This window comes from Macaca thibetana, chromosome 8, assembly GCF_024542745.1.
Source record: "Macaca thibetana thibetana isolate TM-01 chromosome 8, ASM2454274v1, whole genome shotgun sequence".
Taxonomy (NCBI): Eukaryota; Metazoa; Chordata; class Mammalia; order Primates; family Cercopithecidae; genus Macaca; species Macaca thibetana.
In genome coordinates, this window is record NC_065585.1 from 123,706,603 (window position 1) to 123,721,141 (window position 14,539).

The 14,539-nt window shown below is 40.7% G+C and overlaps 2 protein-coding genes across 2 annotated transcripts in view; both read right to left on the reverse strand.

The window, feature by feature from the left end:
* Positions 1-14,539, reverse strand: part of ATP6V1B2 (ATPase H+ transporting V1 subunit B2) — a 531,364-nt gene that overhangs the window by 243,986 nt on the left and 272,839 nt on the right. The window lies entirely within an intron of this gene.
* Positions 4,554-14,539, reverse strand: part of LPL (lipoprotein lipase) — a 28,971-nt gene continuing 18,985 nt past the window's right edge. The window contains exons 7-10 of the mRNA XM_050801867.1: positions 12,342-12,462; positions 10,604-10,786; positions 9,614-9,718; positions 4,554-6,510 (exon numbers count right to left, since the gene is read on the reverse strand). Of these exons, the coding sequence (XP_050657824.1) occupies position 6,510; positions 9,614-9,718; positions 10,604-10,786; positions 12,342-12,462 (410 nt within the window). The 3' untranslated portion in view covers positions 4,554-6,509. The remainder of the gene's footprint in view (positions 6,511-9,613; positions 9,719-10,603; positions 10,787-12,341; positions 12,463-14,539) is intronic.

Genomic DNA, 14,539 nt, shown 5'->3' on the forward strand with positions numbered 1-14,539 from the left:
CTCAGTCTCCTGAAAATACAAGTATGAATCACTATGCCAAGCTAAGTTTTTTTTCTTTTCTTTTCTTTCTTTTTTTTAAGTAGAGATGACGTCTTGCCATGTTGCCTGGGCTGGTCTCAAACTCCTGACCTCAAGCGACCCTCCTGCCCAGGCCTCCCAAAGTGCTGGAATTACAGGCATGAGCCATGACACCAAGCCAGTTTTGTTGACTGATTGATTATGTATTGCGGAAGAAAGAACTCAAGTATGGATTCCAAGATTTCCTCCTGAGCAACTGGAAGAAAGAAATTATTTTAACTAGGAGGAGAAAACTGGTGGATAACAATGTTTTATAACATGATGGGTTCAAAAAACCTATTAGAAAGCCAAGTGGAGATATTTGATAGACAACTGGATATATAAAACGTCTGAAATTTAGAAGCGATGTACAAGATGGAGATGTAAATTTTGGATTGGTCAGCAGCTATGTGGTGTTTAAAGCCATGGAACTAAGTATCACCTTTTGAATAGATATAAATGAAGTTGAGACAGCCGAAGAATGAGCACTGAAGCACTCAACACGTTAAGGGTTAGGAAGATGAGCAGGAATCAACAAAAAGTGAGAAGGAGTAGCTAATGAGAGAAGGAGGGTAGCAAATAGTGGAGTCCTAAGAGAGCAGTGAAAAATCGTTTCAAGGGAAAAGCAACCTGGCTCAAATTACACAGGGAAGTCAAGTAAGAGGACAAAGGAGAGTCAACCATTGGGTTTACTGCCATGGTATTCATCAGAAGCTTAGCAAGAATAAGTTTGGTAGATTGAAAGTGGCTTGGTCAGACTTTGTTCGAGGATTGTGAGGGGAAGTAGAAACCATTAGTAGAGATTAAGCAATTGTTATAAAGAAGAACATGAGGCTGGGTGCGGTGGCTCATACCTATAATCCTAGCACTTTGGGAGGCCGAGATGGACGGATCACTTGAGGTCAGGAGTTCAAGACCGGCCTGGCCAACCTGGCAAAACCCCATCTCTACTAAAAATACGAAAAAAAATTCGCTGGATGTGGTGGCACGTGCCTGCAATCCCAGCTACTCAGGAGGCTGAGGCAGGAGAATTGCTTGAATCGGGGAGGTGGAGGTTGCAGTGTGCTGAGATCGTGTTACTGCACTCCAGCCTGGGCAACAGAGTAAAGACTCTGTCTCAAAAAAAAAAAAAAAAAAAAAAAAAAAAAAGAGATGGTGGAGGTGGAAGTGGGTTCAAGCAAGTTTTAATTTTTTTTAAGTGGAAAATATGCATTTTTGTTTGCTGTTAGAATGATTCAGTAGGGAGGTGAAAACTGAGAAGCAAGAGAGGACAGGAACAACTCCAGAGCAATGTCTCTGAGTAGGAGAAAAGGACTTCCTTCTCCTGCAAGATCTGTTTGTGCAAGAATTGGTCAGAGATAGGAAGAGGGAAAATGCCTTTTATATTAGAAGGGAAAGCAGAGTGGAGCAGGGAAATGGATAGATTTAAGAATGAAGCACATAGAGCGTTTTGGTTGCCTCTGTATTCTCAGTAAATAAGGCGATCAGCTGAGTGTGGAGACAGGTGAGAAAATATTGGACGTGTGAGATTAAATCATCCTCTGGGAGAGTGAGGCCTGTTTGAACTAGGGAAATGTAGGAGGACTGCTGGACGGCTGTAAGGGATCCATGGAGTGAGGCGGTAATGTGAGGGGCAGCAGGGCTGTGTGTTACCTCACATTCTGCTGTTCTGATGCAGTTATGGAGTAGGTGGTGATCTGGATTTATTCAGGTTTCTGTTTTGCCCCGTAGAGCTCAGGTGAGGGTGAGAGAAGCACAGTTCTTTAGAGTTTTGGCATTGGAATAATAATAACCTTGGGCCTTGAAATCCAAGCTGAATAAGGATCAAATGAGGCTAAGAAAGGAAATGAGGGATGGATGGATCAATGTATTGGAGGTCCTGGGGCAGTTGAGGAGTTGTTGGACTGAGAGCACTAGACTGATTAAAGTAGAAAGAGAGCATGGTAGCCAAAGAAGGGAGAAGTTGAAATTGAGTTTATGAGTTATTAGTAATGGCATGATAGAGTATAGCACATGACAGAATGTTTCTATGTAAAGGTCGATTTAGAAGACAAGGCCATGGGAGAGGAGGAGGTAAAGGCAGTGAGAAGCCAGAATATTGGATGCATCATCCAGATGTTTTAATTATCTATTGTTGCAAAACAAACTCCTCAAAACTTAGTGAAAACAACAAGTTATTAATATCTCTCATAGTACTGTGAGTTGGCTGGGCTTGGCTGGGCAGGGCGTCTCTCATGTTGTTGCATCCAGATGCCAGCTCAAACTGCAGTCTTCTGAACATTCAACTGGCTGGAGGTCCAAGATGCCTCACTCACGTAACTGACAGTGGAGACTGGTTGTTTGTTGGGAGCTGAGAGAACCAACATATGCTCTTTTTATGAAGCTTCGACTTCCCACATCATGAATGCTGAGTTCCAAAAGGAAGTTTCCCAAGAGTGAGTGCCCCAAGGATCCAAAAGCAGAAAATGCCAAGCCAGTTAAGGGCTGCACCCCACGCTGGCACAGGGTCTTTTTAGTTATATTCTACTAGTAGAAGCAATCTTAGGGCCCACACAAGTTCAAAGGAGTGGGGAGACTAGAAAAGTAGGGTGACTAGATTCCAACTCTTAATAGGGATATCAAGGTAACATTGCAGGGGAACATGCAGAATGGGAGGTAGTGTTGTGGCTGCCATTGAAAAATAAAATCTGTCCCCTCAGAGATAATGAAATCAGTAAGAATAATGACAGAACTAGTGTAGAAGGGAGAGAGAGTGTGAACCAGGTTCTAAAATAATGATTAGGTAAAAAACTCAGAGCTCCACAGATGTCTGTAACTAGGAAGAAGAGATGGCAATAAACTTGTTGACATGAGCAAGACAAGGGCTTAAGGGAGGAGGATGGGACAATGGTGGGCATGTCTTATGAAAAGTTGCTTTCACCCCATCCCTGTTTTAGCTAGTTCTCAATTTGGTGCAGTGTATGAGGCCCACTTCCAGAGTTGAGTCCCACCTCCTACTTCATCTTGAGAATACCTCTTTAGCCCTCTCAAATGTGGGTATTTTCTTTCCTCCTGTGTTACTTGGCCTGGGAACGAGGCAGGTAGCATTTTCGTTCCTCTTTGCAACTTTTACACTGTTGTCCCATTCTCTTCCCCTAAGCCCATGGTTCCATTTTGCATCTGGTTTCTTTCATATAGCAAAAGGTTTTCAAGGTTCATCATGTTGTATCATGTATCTGCCGCTTGTTCTTTTTACTTCCGAATAATATTTCATTGTATGAATTTGCCACATTTTCCTTATCTCTTTCACAAGTTCATGGACATTTGGGTTGTCCACTTTGGGACTAATCTGATTAATGCTGCTGTGAACCTTTGTGTGCAAATCTTTGTGGATCTGTTTTCATTTCTCTTGGGTATATACCTAGGAGTGGAATTGCTAGGTCATATGGGTTAAACTCTGTGCTTAATTTTGGAAATACTACCGAATTGTTCTCCAGAGTGGCTGTGCTGTTTTACATTCCCATCAGCCACTTACACAGGTTCACACTTCACATCCTCAGCGACACCTGCAATTGTCTATCTTATTGATCAACAGACATTGATGGGCAGTGGCCAAGTGTATACTGGGGAGCCCCCTCCTGTCAGGGGAGACCCAAACTCCGGAAGATCCAATACCTAACTGACAATAAAAGTTTGGGTCAAGGCTGGGCACAGTGGCTCATGCCTGCAATTGCAGCACTTTGGGAGGCCGAGGAGGGCGGATCACTTGAGGCCAGGAATTCAAGACCAGCCTGGGCAACATGGTGAAACCCCATCTCTACAAAAAATACAAAACTTAGCTGAGTGCAGTGGCATGTGCTTATAGTACCATCTACTTGGGAGGCTGAGGCAGGAGAATCACTGGAGCCTGGGGGGTGGAGGTTGCAGTGAGCCATGATCGCACCATTGCACTCTAGCCTGGAAGTTTGGGTCAGTGGCCATTGAAGTAATTGTTTTCTGGACTAAATTCTTCCTGACTGTACTAAGAAGTAATCCCTACTTAGCTGCATAAATGGACCATATGCTATTATTTTAATTATCAAGGCAACCCAAAGCAAAGTTCTAAAAAATGTACCCTCCCATCCCAAATAGTTCATTTTATTGCACAAATGCTACTTACGTTACAGCTAACGATGAGGCCTCAGAAATAGAGATAATGTATACTATAAAATGACCAAAGACACTTTATGTTATTCTAACATTTTGCTTGTGAAAAAGCATATTGTAGGCAAGAATAGTCCCATATATTTTATGCAGGCAAAATTCTGTATCATTTTCTTCTATAGTCAGTTTAAAGGACATGTAAGGCTTTCTATAGCTTTATACAAATATAAATGTTAAAAATACGTAAAATGTGTACTATAATTCTCAGAAGCTCTTTGGTTTACTAAGTACAATGGTTACTTAGTCAAAATATGCTGAGTGAATCTGACCTAAGAATAAATTTACTTTAAAAATGATACAAAATAATGACTTAGTGTGGTAATAAAATGTTGTCAATTTTATTAAAAGCTGATTCCATTTCTTCACACAGTTAAGTACGTTTCTTCCTTGTTTTGTTAAAGCCCATTTCATAAGAGTAAGTTGGCTCTGTGAGAGCATCACTGATAAAGACACGTACAAAGTTAGCACCACACGTTTATAAATGCAGATCGCCACAAGGACCTTTCCAATATGTACAAGCTCCGTTTACACATCCACACATGTATTTACAGCTAATAAATAAAATGTAAAGCCAAAGCATCCTTGATATAAATAGCAAAGTTTTTCAGAGCCAGAGTTCCCGGTGCTATGTGCTGCTTTAGTGAATCTTTTAAGTTAATGCACCCTGGGTCACAACCCAAATCCAGACATTTAGTCAATTAGTAATAAAGGGGATGCCAACAACAAATCGTACATCATTTTATTTTTAGAGAGAATTCATTCCAAGCCTGATGATGTTAATCACAACATTGGTCCTACTATTTATAGGCACGGTCATCTCTCTCAGAGAAAGGGTCAAAGTTCTGGCACATCAGGAACAATTTCTACTCCAGCATGTTCCAATACATCCCTTGATCGACTGTTTTCCCTTCCCTATTATGCTGAAGGACAGCACACATGCAGAGCTTTCTAGTATGTGTTCACATATCACACATTTTCACAGTCTGGTTCCCAGCGATAGCCTCTGAGATATTTGACATCTTTATCATTTCATATTTTTACATAGAAGAGCATTCTGAAAAATAGGAGATCTAGTTTATAAATAATTGTTCACTCACTCTTGATTAGTTGTTAAAAACAACAAATAACAACCCTCATGGTGCTCCATGTGGCTCCTTGCACGCGATGGTTTAGTAGCACTGCTTAGGAATCTACCCCAGGAACTTCTCCACCCTTTTACTTAGTAAAAACAGTCCTTCTCTAAAATCTGTAGAAGCTCACACAATGCAAAATTTGAACTCAAACATATCTTTTCATGTCAAAGCTAGGAACAAAAGAGACGTACTGGAAGTACAACTGAAGCATGACTGAGGTAAGCCTAAAACTGAATAGTAACTGTCAGATATTGAATGATTTTAAATTGATGAAAATCATTTGGAGAATCTAATAATAAAATTATGGTATTTTTTTTTTCTGCACCGTTCAAATTATGTGTCAGCTGAGGATTACAGGCTCGTTTTCAACCCCTATCTAGAGAACATTATTATAATATAATCTTGAGACAAAGAAAAAAGAAGGGGTAGAGAGGGATTAATCTATACATGATAAAGCCTATTAAGAATTAATTGATCTGGATTTTACATCTGCTTGAATTTGTAACTTTGTCATGATGCAAGCCAATGGCAGGGACTGTTTAAAAGCTCTGTGTTTATCAGCCCCTTTCTTTGTCCCCCTCCAAGTCACACATTGCTGGTGGACTTCCGGACTACATTCCAACAGCAAGAGGGAATCATTCTAAAACATCATGCATACTGCTGGGTAGCTGAGTCTGATTCATGCCACGGAAAAGCATTTTCTGTATTCTTGGAGACTTGGAGTAAACTTTGAGAAAGTCTTAGCCTGAAAGATCTAGAATTTCAATTAAAATAGGAGGTTCTAACCAATTATAGGCGATGGCCCAATACGCCACATGAAGGAGCCTTATTTTACTATGAGCCCAAACAATTATTTCTTTCTCAAAGGACAAAACAGTGCTTTTCATGACCCACTGTCTTTTAACGTTGGAGGATGTGCTGTTTGGCCACTATACCCCACAAATTGAATTAGGCACCTTTTAGTGCTTGAGACTGTCTCCTAAAATAACTAACAAGAATAGAGCTGGGATTAATATTCAGGAAAATCCACTTTTGAAACACGCCAAACACTGGGTATGCTTTGTTAAAAGTTACTTCCTTCACTTCATTCTTCACAGAATTCATGTGCTGTTCTTTATTCTGTAGAGCCGCCCAGTTTCTGAGAAAAAGCACAGGAAAAGGGCAATTTATTATCTGCTGATTGTTTTACAAACCCTGCTCATACCCCACTGGTTTTAGGATGGAAAAAGCCTTCAACTGGAATTTCAGAACAAAGGTTATGAGAATAAACCCATGGGGCGGGGGGGGGGGGGGGCGGGATGTGTATAATGGATTGGGGGTGCGCGGGATGTGTATAATGGATCAGAGAATGGCAGGTTCGTAGGAATGAAAGACACTGGAGCAAATATTTAGCCCCGTCCAAATAAGGTGCATCATTTTTGGAGGACTGAGCCAAATGACTTCTAAATTTAGAGGATTTCTTATTCTAAAATATATCAAACGAAAAGCCCATTCCATTTCATTTCTTGTGATATGAAGTTTCTGACGAGTTAGCAGAAGGTGTGAGAAAGAGAATCTTTGATTTGATTGATTTTAATCACAGAAGAAAGGAACCATTGAAGATTATTAGTCTAATTTATAATTACTTCCTAGATAAAGTTCAGGTGCATTTTTTAGAATGCATGTGGCTGGGTGCTGTGGCTCATGCCTGTAATCCCAGCACATTGGGAGGCCGAGGCAGGCAGATCACCTGAGGTCAGGAGTTCGATGACCAGCCTGGCCAATATGGTGAAACTGCGTCTCTACTACAAACAGAAAAATTAGCCAGGCATTGTAGCGGGCGCCTGTAATCCCAGCTACTTGGGAGGCTGAGGCACAAGAATTGCTTGAACCCGGGATGCAGAGTTGCAGTGAACCGAGATCATGCTACTGCATTCTAGCCTGGGCAACAGAATGAGACTCTGTCTCAAAAATAAATAAATAAAAATAAAATGCATCTGAACATTTTCTGCCTAAATAACTGTTCTTTCAGTAATCCTATAATCGGACAAGGAATGCATCATTCGGCTTTCTCAGATAAAGTCTTGTAACTTATATAAATAATATGACTGGACGTGCTTTGCAAGCAGAGTTATTTACTAATTTAATGAGGTTTTATTTTTACATTCACATATAGATTTAAAGTTGTAGATGTTCTGGGAGAATATGCGTGCTATTTATGTGTAACACAAATGCATGTATAAAACTTCATCTAGAGCTGGGTGCAGTGACTCATGCCTATAATCCCAGCACTTTGGGTGCCCGAGGCAGGTGGATCACCTGAGGTCAGGAGTTCAAGACCAGCCTGACCAACATGGTGAAACCCTATCTCTACTAAAAATACAAAATTAGCCAGGTGTGTTTGTGGACACCTGTAATCCCAGCTACTTGGGAGGCTGAGGCAGGAGAATCTCTTGAACCTAGGAGGCGGAGGTTGCAGTGAGCCGAGATCGAGCCACTACACTCCAGCCTGGGCAACAAGAGTGCAGCTCCATCTTAAGAAAACAAACAAAAAACTTCATCTAAAAGTCTCTTTCTAAGAATTGAAGAAAGTATGATATTGCCTCAGATTTGTGATGAGGAAAAACAAAGTAATAACCTCTTAGAAGAAAAGTCTCCAGTTAGATAAGAATTGCGTTATTTTGCCTGGCTCAATACCACTAACTGTTCTCCATTTTGAGTTTATCTTGATGCTCTTACATTAATGCTTTTGATCCAGTTGGTCTCATCTAGTCATTCAGAGTTTATACACCATAATTCTATTTTTGTAAAAGATGAAAAACATATAAATATTGTGTATGTATAAAGTCTGAAAAGATATAAATCAAAATGTTAATTGGGGTTGTCTCTGAGTGATATGGTCCCAGTGATTTTATTTTCTTTTTGCTCCTTTCTCCTGATCTATTTATAGTAAACATGCATAAAATCTATTATAAAGTAGAATTTAAAAATATTAAAGATGTTAATATATAGGGTCTTTAATATACTTTTCCTAATAGGCATTTTTTTTTTGAGACAGAGTCTTGCTCTGTTGCCCAGGCTGGAGTACAATGGCGTGATCTTGTCTCACTGCAACCTCCGCCTCCTGGGTTCAAGCAATTCTCCCACCTCAGCCTCCCGAGTAGCTGGGATTATAGGCATGTGCCACCACATCCAGCTAATTTTTATATTTTTAGTAGAGACAGGGTTTCGCCATGTTGGCCAGGCTGGTCTCGAACTCCTGACCTCAGGTGATCTGCCCACCTCAGCCTCCCAAAGTGCTGGAATTACAGGCATGAAGGCAATTCTTATTCTATACTTTTCTCTCTAAATGCAAACTAGGAAAAGAGAACAAACCAAAAGCAATTGCTTTTCCTATTTCCAGATGACGCTGTGTCCAGCCTTTCCCATCATTTCTTGTGTCACTGGCTTGTATGACATGATCTAATATTTCTCCCCTTTGTTCCTGTAACCCATTAGCACTTGCTATCTGGCAGGGGATGTGTGGAGGGATGAAAATGGCATATTCCAGGAATTCAGAACAGGAGTGGTGAAGGTCACATGCTTAGTCTCCTCTTAGTACTGACACTCTGGAAAGATTCAGCTAACAGCTGCCACATGGATTAGCCCTAAAGGTCAGGTAGGAAAGAGGCAGAGAGTTGTTTGGAGATTGAAAAGAGAACAGTTTCCTATAACTCTCATTCTGTTCAGTTGGTAACTTCGAGGGTTTTGAGATGGTTGCTTGGGCTAGTCCTGTTGGCTGGCTGTCCTGGAGTGCGCTGGCGCTTGCAGAATCAAGAACTATGTGGCTACAGGTGATGCAATGAAACCTTTTCATTTCCCTGAATACATCCTGGGAAGAACTGCACCCACAGCCAGAACGGCAACTACTAAACTTGCGTTACATGCTCTGCAGATGGGATTTGCAAAGACAGCAGAGACGCAGTAGAGAAAAACGCAGAAGTGAAGATTCAGGGGTAGTTCAGGGAGTAAAATAAAACCTAAAATGTGTGCCTGGGATGAAGGTCAGGGCTGGGAGAAACAACAGAAAGAAGAAAGAGGAAGTATTGCAAAAAGCAACAGACCCATCTGATACGTATGCAGAAGGACTAAGAAAGACTGAAGGCTTTGATCACATGAGTCAGGACAAGCTGCTGGTGATAGGGTGAAGAGGAATGCATGAAGCTGCCTCCCTTAGGGTACAAGCTCAGGATGCCCGGACAGCTTTAGCCCAGAATGCTCACCAGCCTGACTTCTTATTCAGAGACTTGTCATGGCATTTCACAAATACCGCAGGTGCCTTTCCTTTTTGCAAGTGAGACACTTTCTCCCTAGAACAGAAGATCACCCTGTGGAAGAAAATGGATGTGACTATGCCATGTAGAATAATCAAAAGCCCTGTTCACAAAGGTACAGTTCTGTCAGGACTGTTTAAATACTACGTGATCGTGCTGGGTGATTGTTTTGATATTCCCAATAATTAACTGTCACACTCAGGCCACATCAGAATCAGAGGGTAATTTGAGAGCCTAACCCAGTGTTCAGCAAACAAGCTGGTTAATTTAGATAGACAGGCATGCAGACAGCCTAGAGCAGCCTTATATCACTGGGCTTTCACCAAGAGATGATAAAAGATCAACTCTGCCATCTCTTAGCATCTGCCTTCAACTGGACCTTGCTAGTGAAAAAAAGATTCTTTATAACATTTCCATCCCATCCCCAAGATCTTTCTTTTTCTTTTTCTTTTTGGTGATACAAGCAAATGACTACTATAGCGTTCTCTATGTAATTCATTTTATGGGTACCCATGGGTGAGGCTGCATAGACAGGTTGACATTATCTTGGAATCTCATCTCCCTTGAAGAGGTTGGTTTGAATCTTTGATTATCCAGGTAACATCTCGGAGGTTTGTTCCCCAGCTATTTTGTGCTCACAAGAAACAGTGCCAAATGAGAAGCTTAGATTCTTGACTTCTAATCCCAGCGCTCACTGAATAACTGTGAGCGATTCAGGGCTTATGTTTTCCTTACATGAAATACAAAAATACTGTCATTTCCCCAAAAAATAAAATAATAAAATAAAATAATACTCCTAAAGAAAATCTACATCATATAGTAATAAATACAAGGTTTCCTAAAGCTCTCCCTGAATCTTGAAGGCCCCTGAAATACAACTGGTAGGTCATGACATCAGGTGGGCGTCTAAAGTGAATGAAAAAAAATACATTTAATTACTTTTTCTGAGTCTCTCCGGCTTTTACTCTGATCTTCTGAATGGCAAAGCCGGGACTGCTCCACCAGTCTGACCAGCTGAAGTATGAATCGCTCTTCCATTTGAGCTTCAACATGAGTAGTTCTCCAATGTCTACTTCTGTGTAAATTAGGAAGGAGTATGTCTTATTTGTGGAAACTTCAGGCCTAAACAAAAAAGCAATAAATTTGGTTAGTTATAGAGATCAGCTCTCCCTGCGCCCCCCCACACTTTTTTTCCTCCTTTCCAAATATAAATAGCTTTATTGTTTAGGGGATATTTTAAAAATGCAAAAAATGCCCAACAAAATACCCAAAATGAAAGTTGATGGCATTTAGTGTATTTTAAATTATATCCACATCCCTTTGATCTATTCCAGCATTTATCCTAATGACATGAACTATTTAATACAATTCTAAAAGAAAATCCTGAAGTCAATATTCAGAAATATAATTTTCATTTTCATGTATTCTTTTTCAATTTGTATTGATACTTGAACATTAGTTACAATCATAGCACACATGCAATTCTCTATTCTTTATTCTCTTTATATTTTATGTTCCATTTTTTACCATGTTTTCCTGGTTTCCCAGAATTATAGTTTTTATAGGCTAGATCAATTTTATTGACTTGACAAACCACAGTTCATTTAACTACTGACTCAATGTTGGATACTGGATTTCTAATTTATGCTAGTATATGTACCACTGTAATTGATGTTTTTAAAAATGTTTGTTGACTATTTCTTTAGGATAAATATTAGAAAAAAATCACTTCCTTCTATGTAATAACATTTCGTAGCTGTGGAAAGTTATTAACGTACTGCCTACTGCACCTAGAGGGTTCTAGCCATGAACGATGCGCAGTAGGTTCACATGTTCTGCTTCACCACCTTGTCTGCACTGGCTATTTTAAAGATTTGTTCTTCTAGTAATTGTAAAAGAATATCAAGTTGCCTTAATTTTATATTTCTTTGATTAATAGTAAGGGGTAGGCTGGGAACAGTGGCTCACACCTGTAATCCCAGCACTTTGGGAGGCCAAGGTGGGTGGATCACCTGAGATCAGGAATTTGAGACCAGCTTGGCCAACATGGTGAGACCCTGTCTCTACTAAAAATACAAAAACTAGCTGGGCGTGGTGGCGGGCACCTGTAGTCCCAGCTACTCGGGAAGCTGAGGCAGAAGAATTGCTTGAACTCGGGAGGCGGAGGTTGCAGTGAGCTAAGATCACACCACTGCACTCCAACGTGGGTGACAGAGCAAGACTCCATCTCAAAAAAAACAAAAAACAAAAAACAGAAAACAAAAAAACAAAAAAAGAAGTGCTAACACTTTGTTATGGACTTGTTACTACTTATATTTTCTATACACATTATATATATATCTATAGAGTGGTTTCCTGTTACTATTGCTCATTTTCTTTAATGTCAAACCTTTTGAGATAATTTGATTGTATTGTTTAACAGCAGCTTTATAAAAGAAATAAGCAGATACAAGATGATGAATAAAAAAATATAACTAGTAAGTAAAAATCAAATGACCAATTTAAAGCATTTTTTTTTCTCAATATAAAATAGAGGAAAGACCTCAATTTTGAAATTCTGATTTTTTAAACTAGAGACTTGTTTTCTAGGCATCCCGCTCTGCCTCTGCTGCTCAGACCGAGGGTTATGGCAGGGGAGGGAGCAGTGCCATGATGACTGCCCCCGTGTGCTACTCACAGGGTGAATGGGATGTTCTCACTCTCAGCCACGGTGCCATACAGAGAAATCTCAAAGGCCTGGTTGGTATGGGTTTCACTCTCAGTCCCAGAAAAATGAATCTTTACTTGGTAATGGAAGACTGTCGGGGAGGAAATTGGAACATGCTGATCAATCTTTATGAAAATACCACAACCCCAAACAATCAGGCAATTTAGAACTACAGAAAGTATCTCACTAGCACTCAAACCAGAAGTTCACACACATGGAACCACTGGTGTTGCTTGGAAAGACTTCATCATGCACAATGTTCATATTTAGAAAATGCAGACCTTGAATTCTCCCCCCTTTCAGAAAAGTGTGGTTATATGCTTAGGGTCTGAATTGCCAAGCAGCACTAGGAAGTAGCCATCTTTGATGGAGTGCTAGAGAGATCAAATCAGCAGGCCAAATAAAACACTCATGATGCTTTCTCCATGAACTCCACCATCCTTGGCCGTCTTGTCCCTTAGCATCTGGAGCAAGCATATTCGGCATTTGCTTCTGTGTCACTATATGTCACTGTGTTTGTTTCATGAGTAGGTCTGTCCTTCCACCCTGGCTGTAAGCAGGCTTCTGGTCAGAGGACCATGCCCACCCTTTTAATTCCCCCACCATCTAGCGCAGAGTAGGTGTCTACTAGGTACACCATAGAACTTATTTCATTAGTTTTTCATTCTGTGATGGGCACACGAAAATCTCACAAATCATCACTAAAGAACTTACTCATGTAACCAAATGCCACCTGTTCCCCAATAACCCATGGAAATAAAAAAATTTTTTTTAAAGAACTTATTTCCTTGAGCCATCAGTGAGGCCACAAGGACTGCCTTGTAAAGCCAGCTCCTAAAATGTTCTATACTAGGGATAGCCTCTGGAAGCAGGTACTTGAACTTCTGTATCTCTTCCCTGCCCCTCCTCTGGTCTCTACCAAAATCCCTGAGCAAATGGGCCTGGGGAGAGGTTAAAAGGAAAGGCAGTAGGACTAAAATACATCTCGATAATGGGGGAAAAAAGAGTTCTTGGAGGCCAGGCACATGGCTCATGCCTGTAATCCCAGCACTTTGGGAGGCCGAGGTGGGTGAATCACCTGAGGTCAGGAGTTTGAGACTAGCTTGGCCAACATGGTGAAACCCCGTTTCTGCTAAGAAAAATACAAAAATTAGTCGGGCGTGGTGACGGGTTCCTGTCATCCCAGCTACTCGGGAGACTGAGGCAGGAGAATCGCTTGAACCGGGAGGCAGAGGTTGCAGTGAGCCAATATTGCGCCACTGCACTCCAGCCTGGGTAACAGAGCGAGACTCCGTCTCAAAAAAAAAAAAAAAAAAAAAAAAAAAAAAAGAAAAAAAAAAAAAAAGGAACTCTTGGAATGTTTTTTCTTCTATATCCCACTATCCTTGGTCAGATTTTTTCTTTTATTTGTGTTACTGTCTATTAAATGTACTTTCTCTTAAGCTGAGACACAGATCTCTTAAGATTGATGGTTTAGAATAGAATATAGAAGACCATATTTTTATGCTGCTTTAGACTCTTGTCCAGGTGAAAAAAATTTCAATACATTTTATTGTGAACTTATGATAACAATCTCTATTTTGTTTAGATATATCTCTTTTTATAATTAAAAAGTAGCCAGATACTAAGCAAAAACAGAAGAACAACAACAAAACCCCACAGCTAGTAAGAGATGAAGAGACATTGAATTGGGAATTAAGCAAATCCCGTGCAGGCAGCAGGACAGGCCAGAACTGAAGAAGCTGGGAGTGGTGAGGTGCCCCCAGGAGACACTGACAGAGCCTTGAACCCACTGGTGCAGGCAGCAGGGATAAGTGAAGCCTGTCTGTGTCTTCAAGATTATGGTCCCGTGGTCCCCTCTTTACCTCATACACATTGCCTGATTCTGAAGAGTTGAGGTTTCCTTGAAGCACAGGTGCCCCAACCTCTATACCACAAAAGACACCTCTACAGATTCTAGGAATCACCTTACACACGGATGCCATATGTTTTACCTGGGGCCACTGTTCTCTAATATCGTCCCTTCCCTCAGGTTTCCACCTGAATTCCACAAAAGCCACCCTTCCTGAAGTTGGTCCCTCTCACCAGATTTATCCAATGACCTCCTCTCCCATTTTCCCACCATTCCTTTAGGTCTGGCTCTAAACAAGAGGCCAAGCTTGAAATTC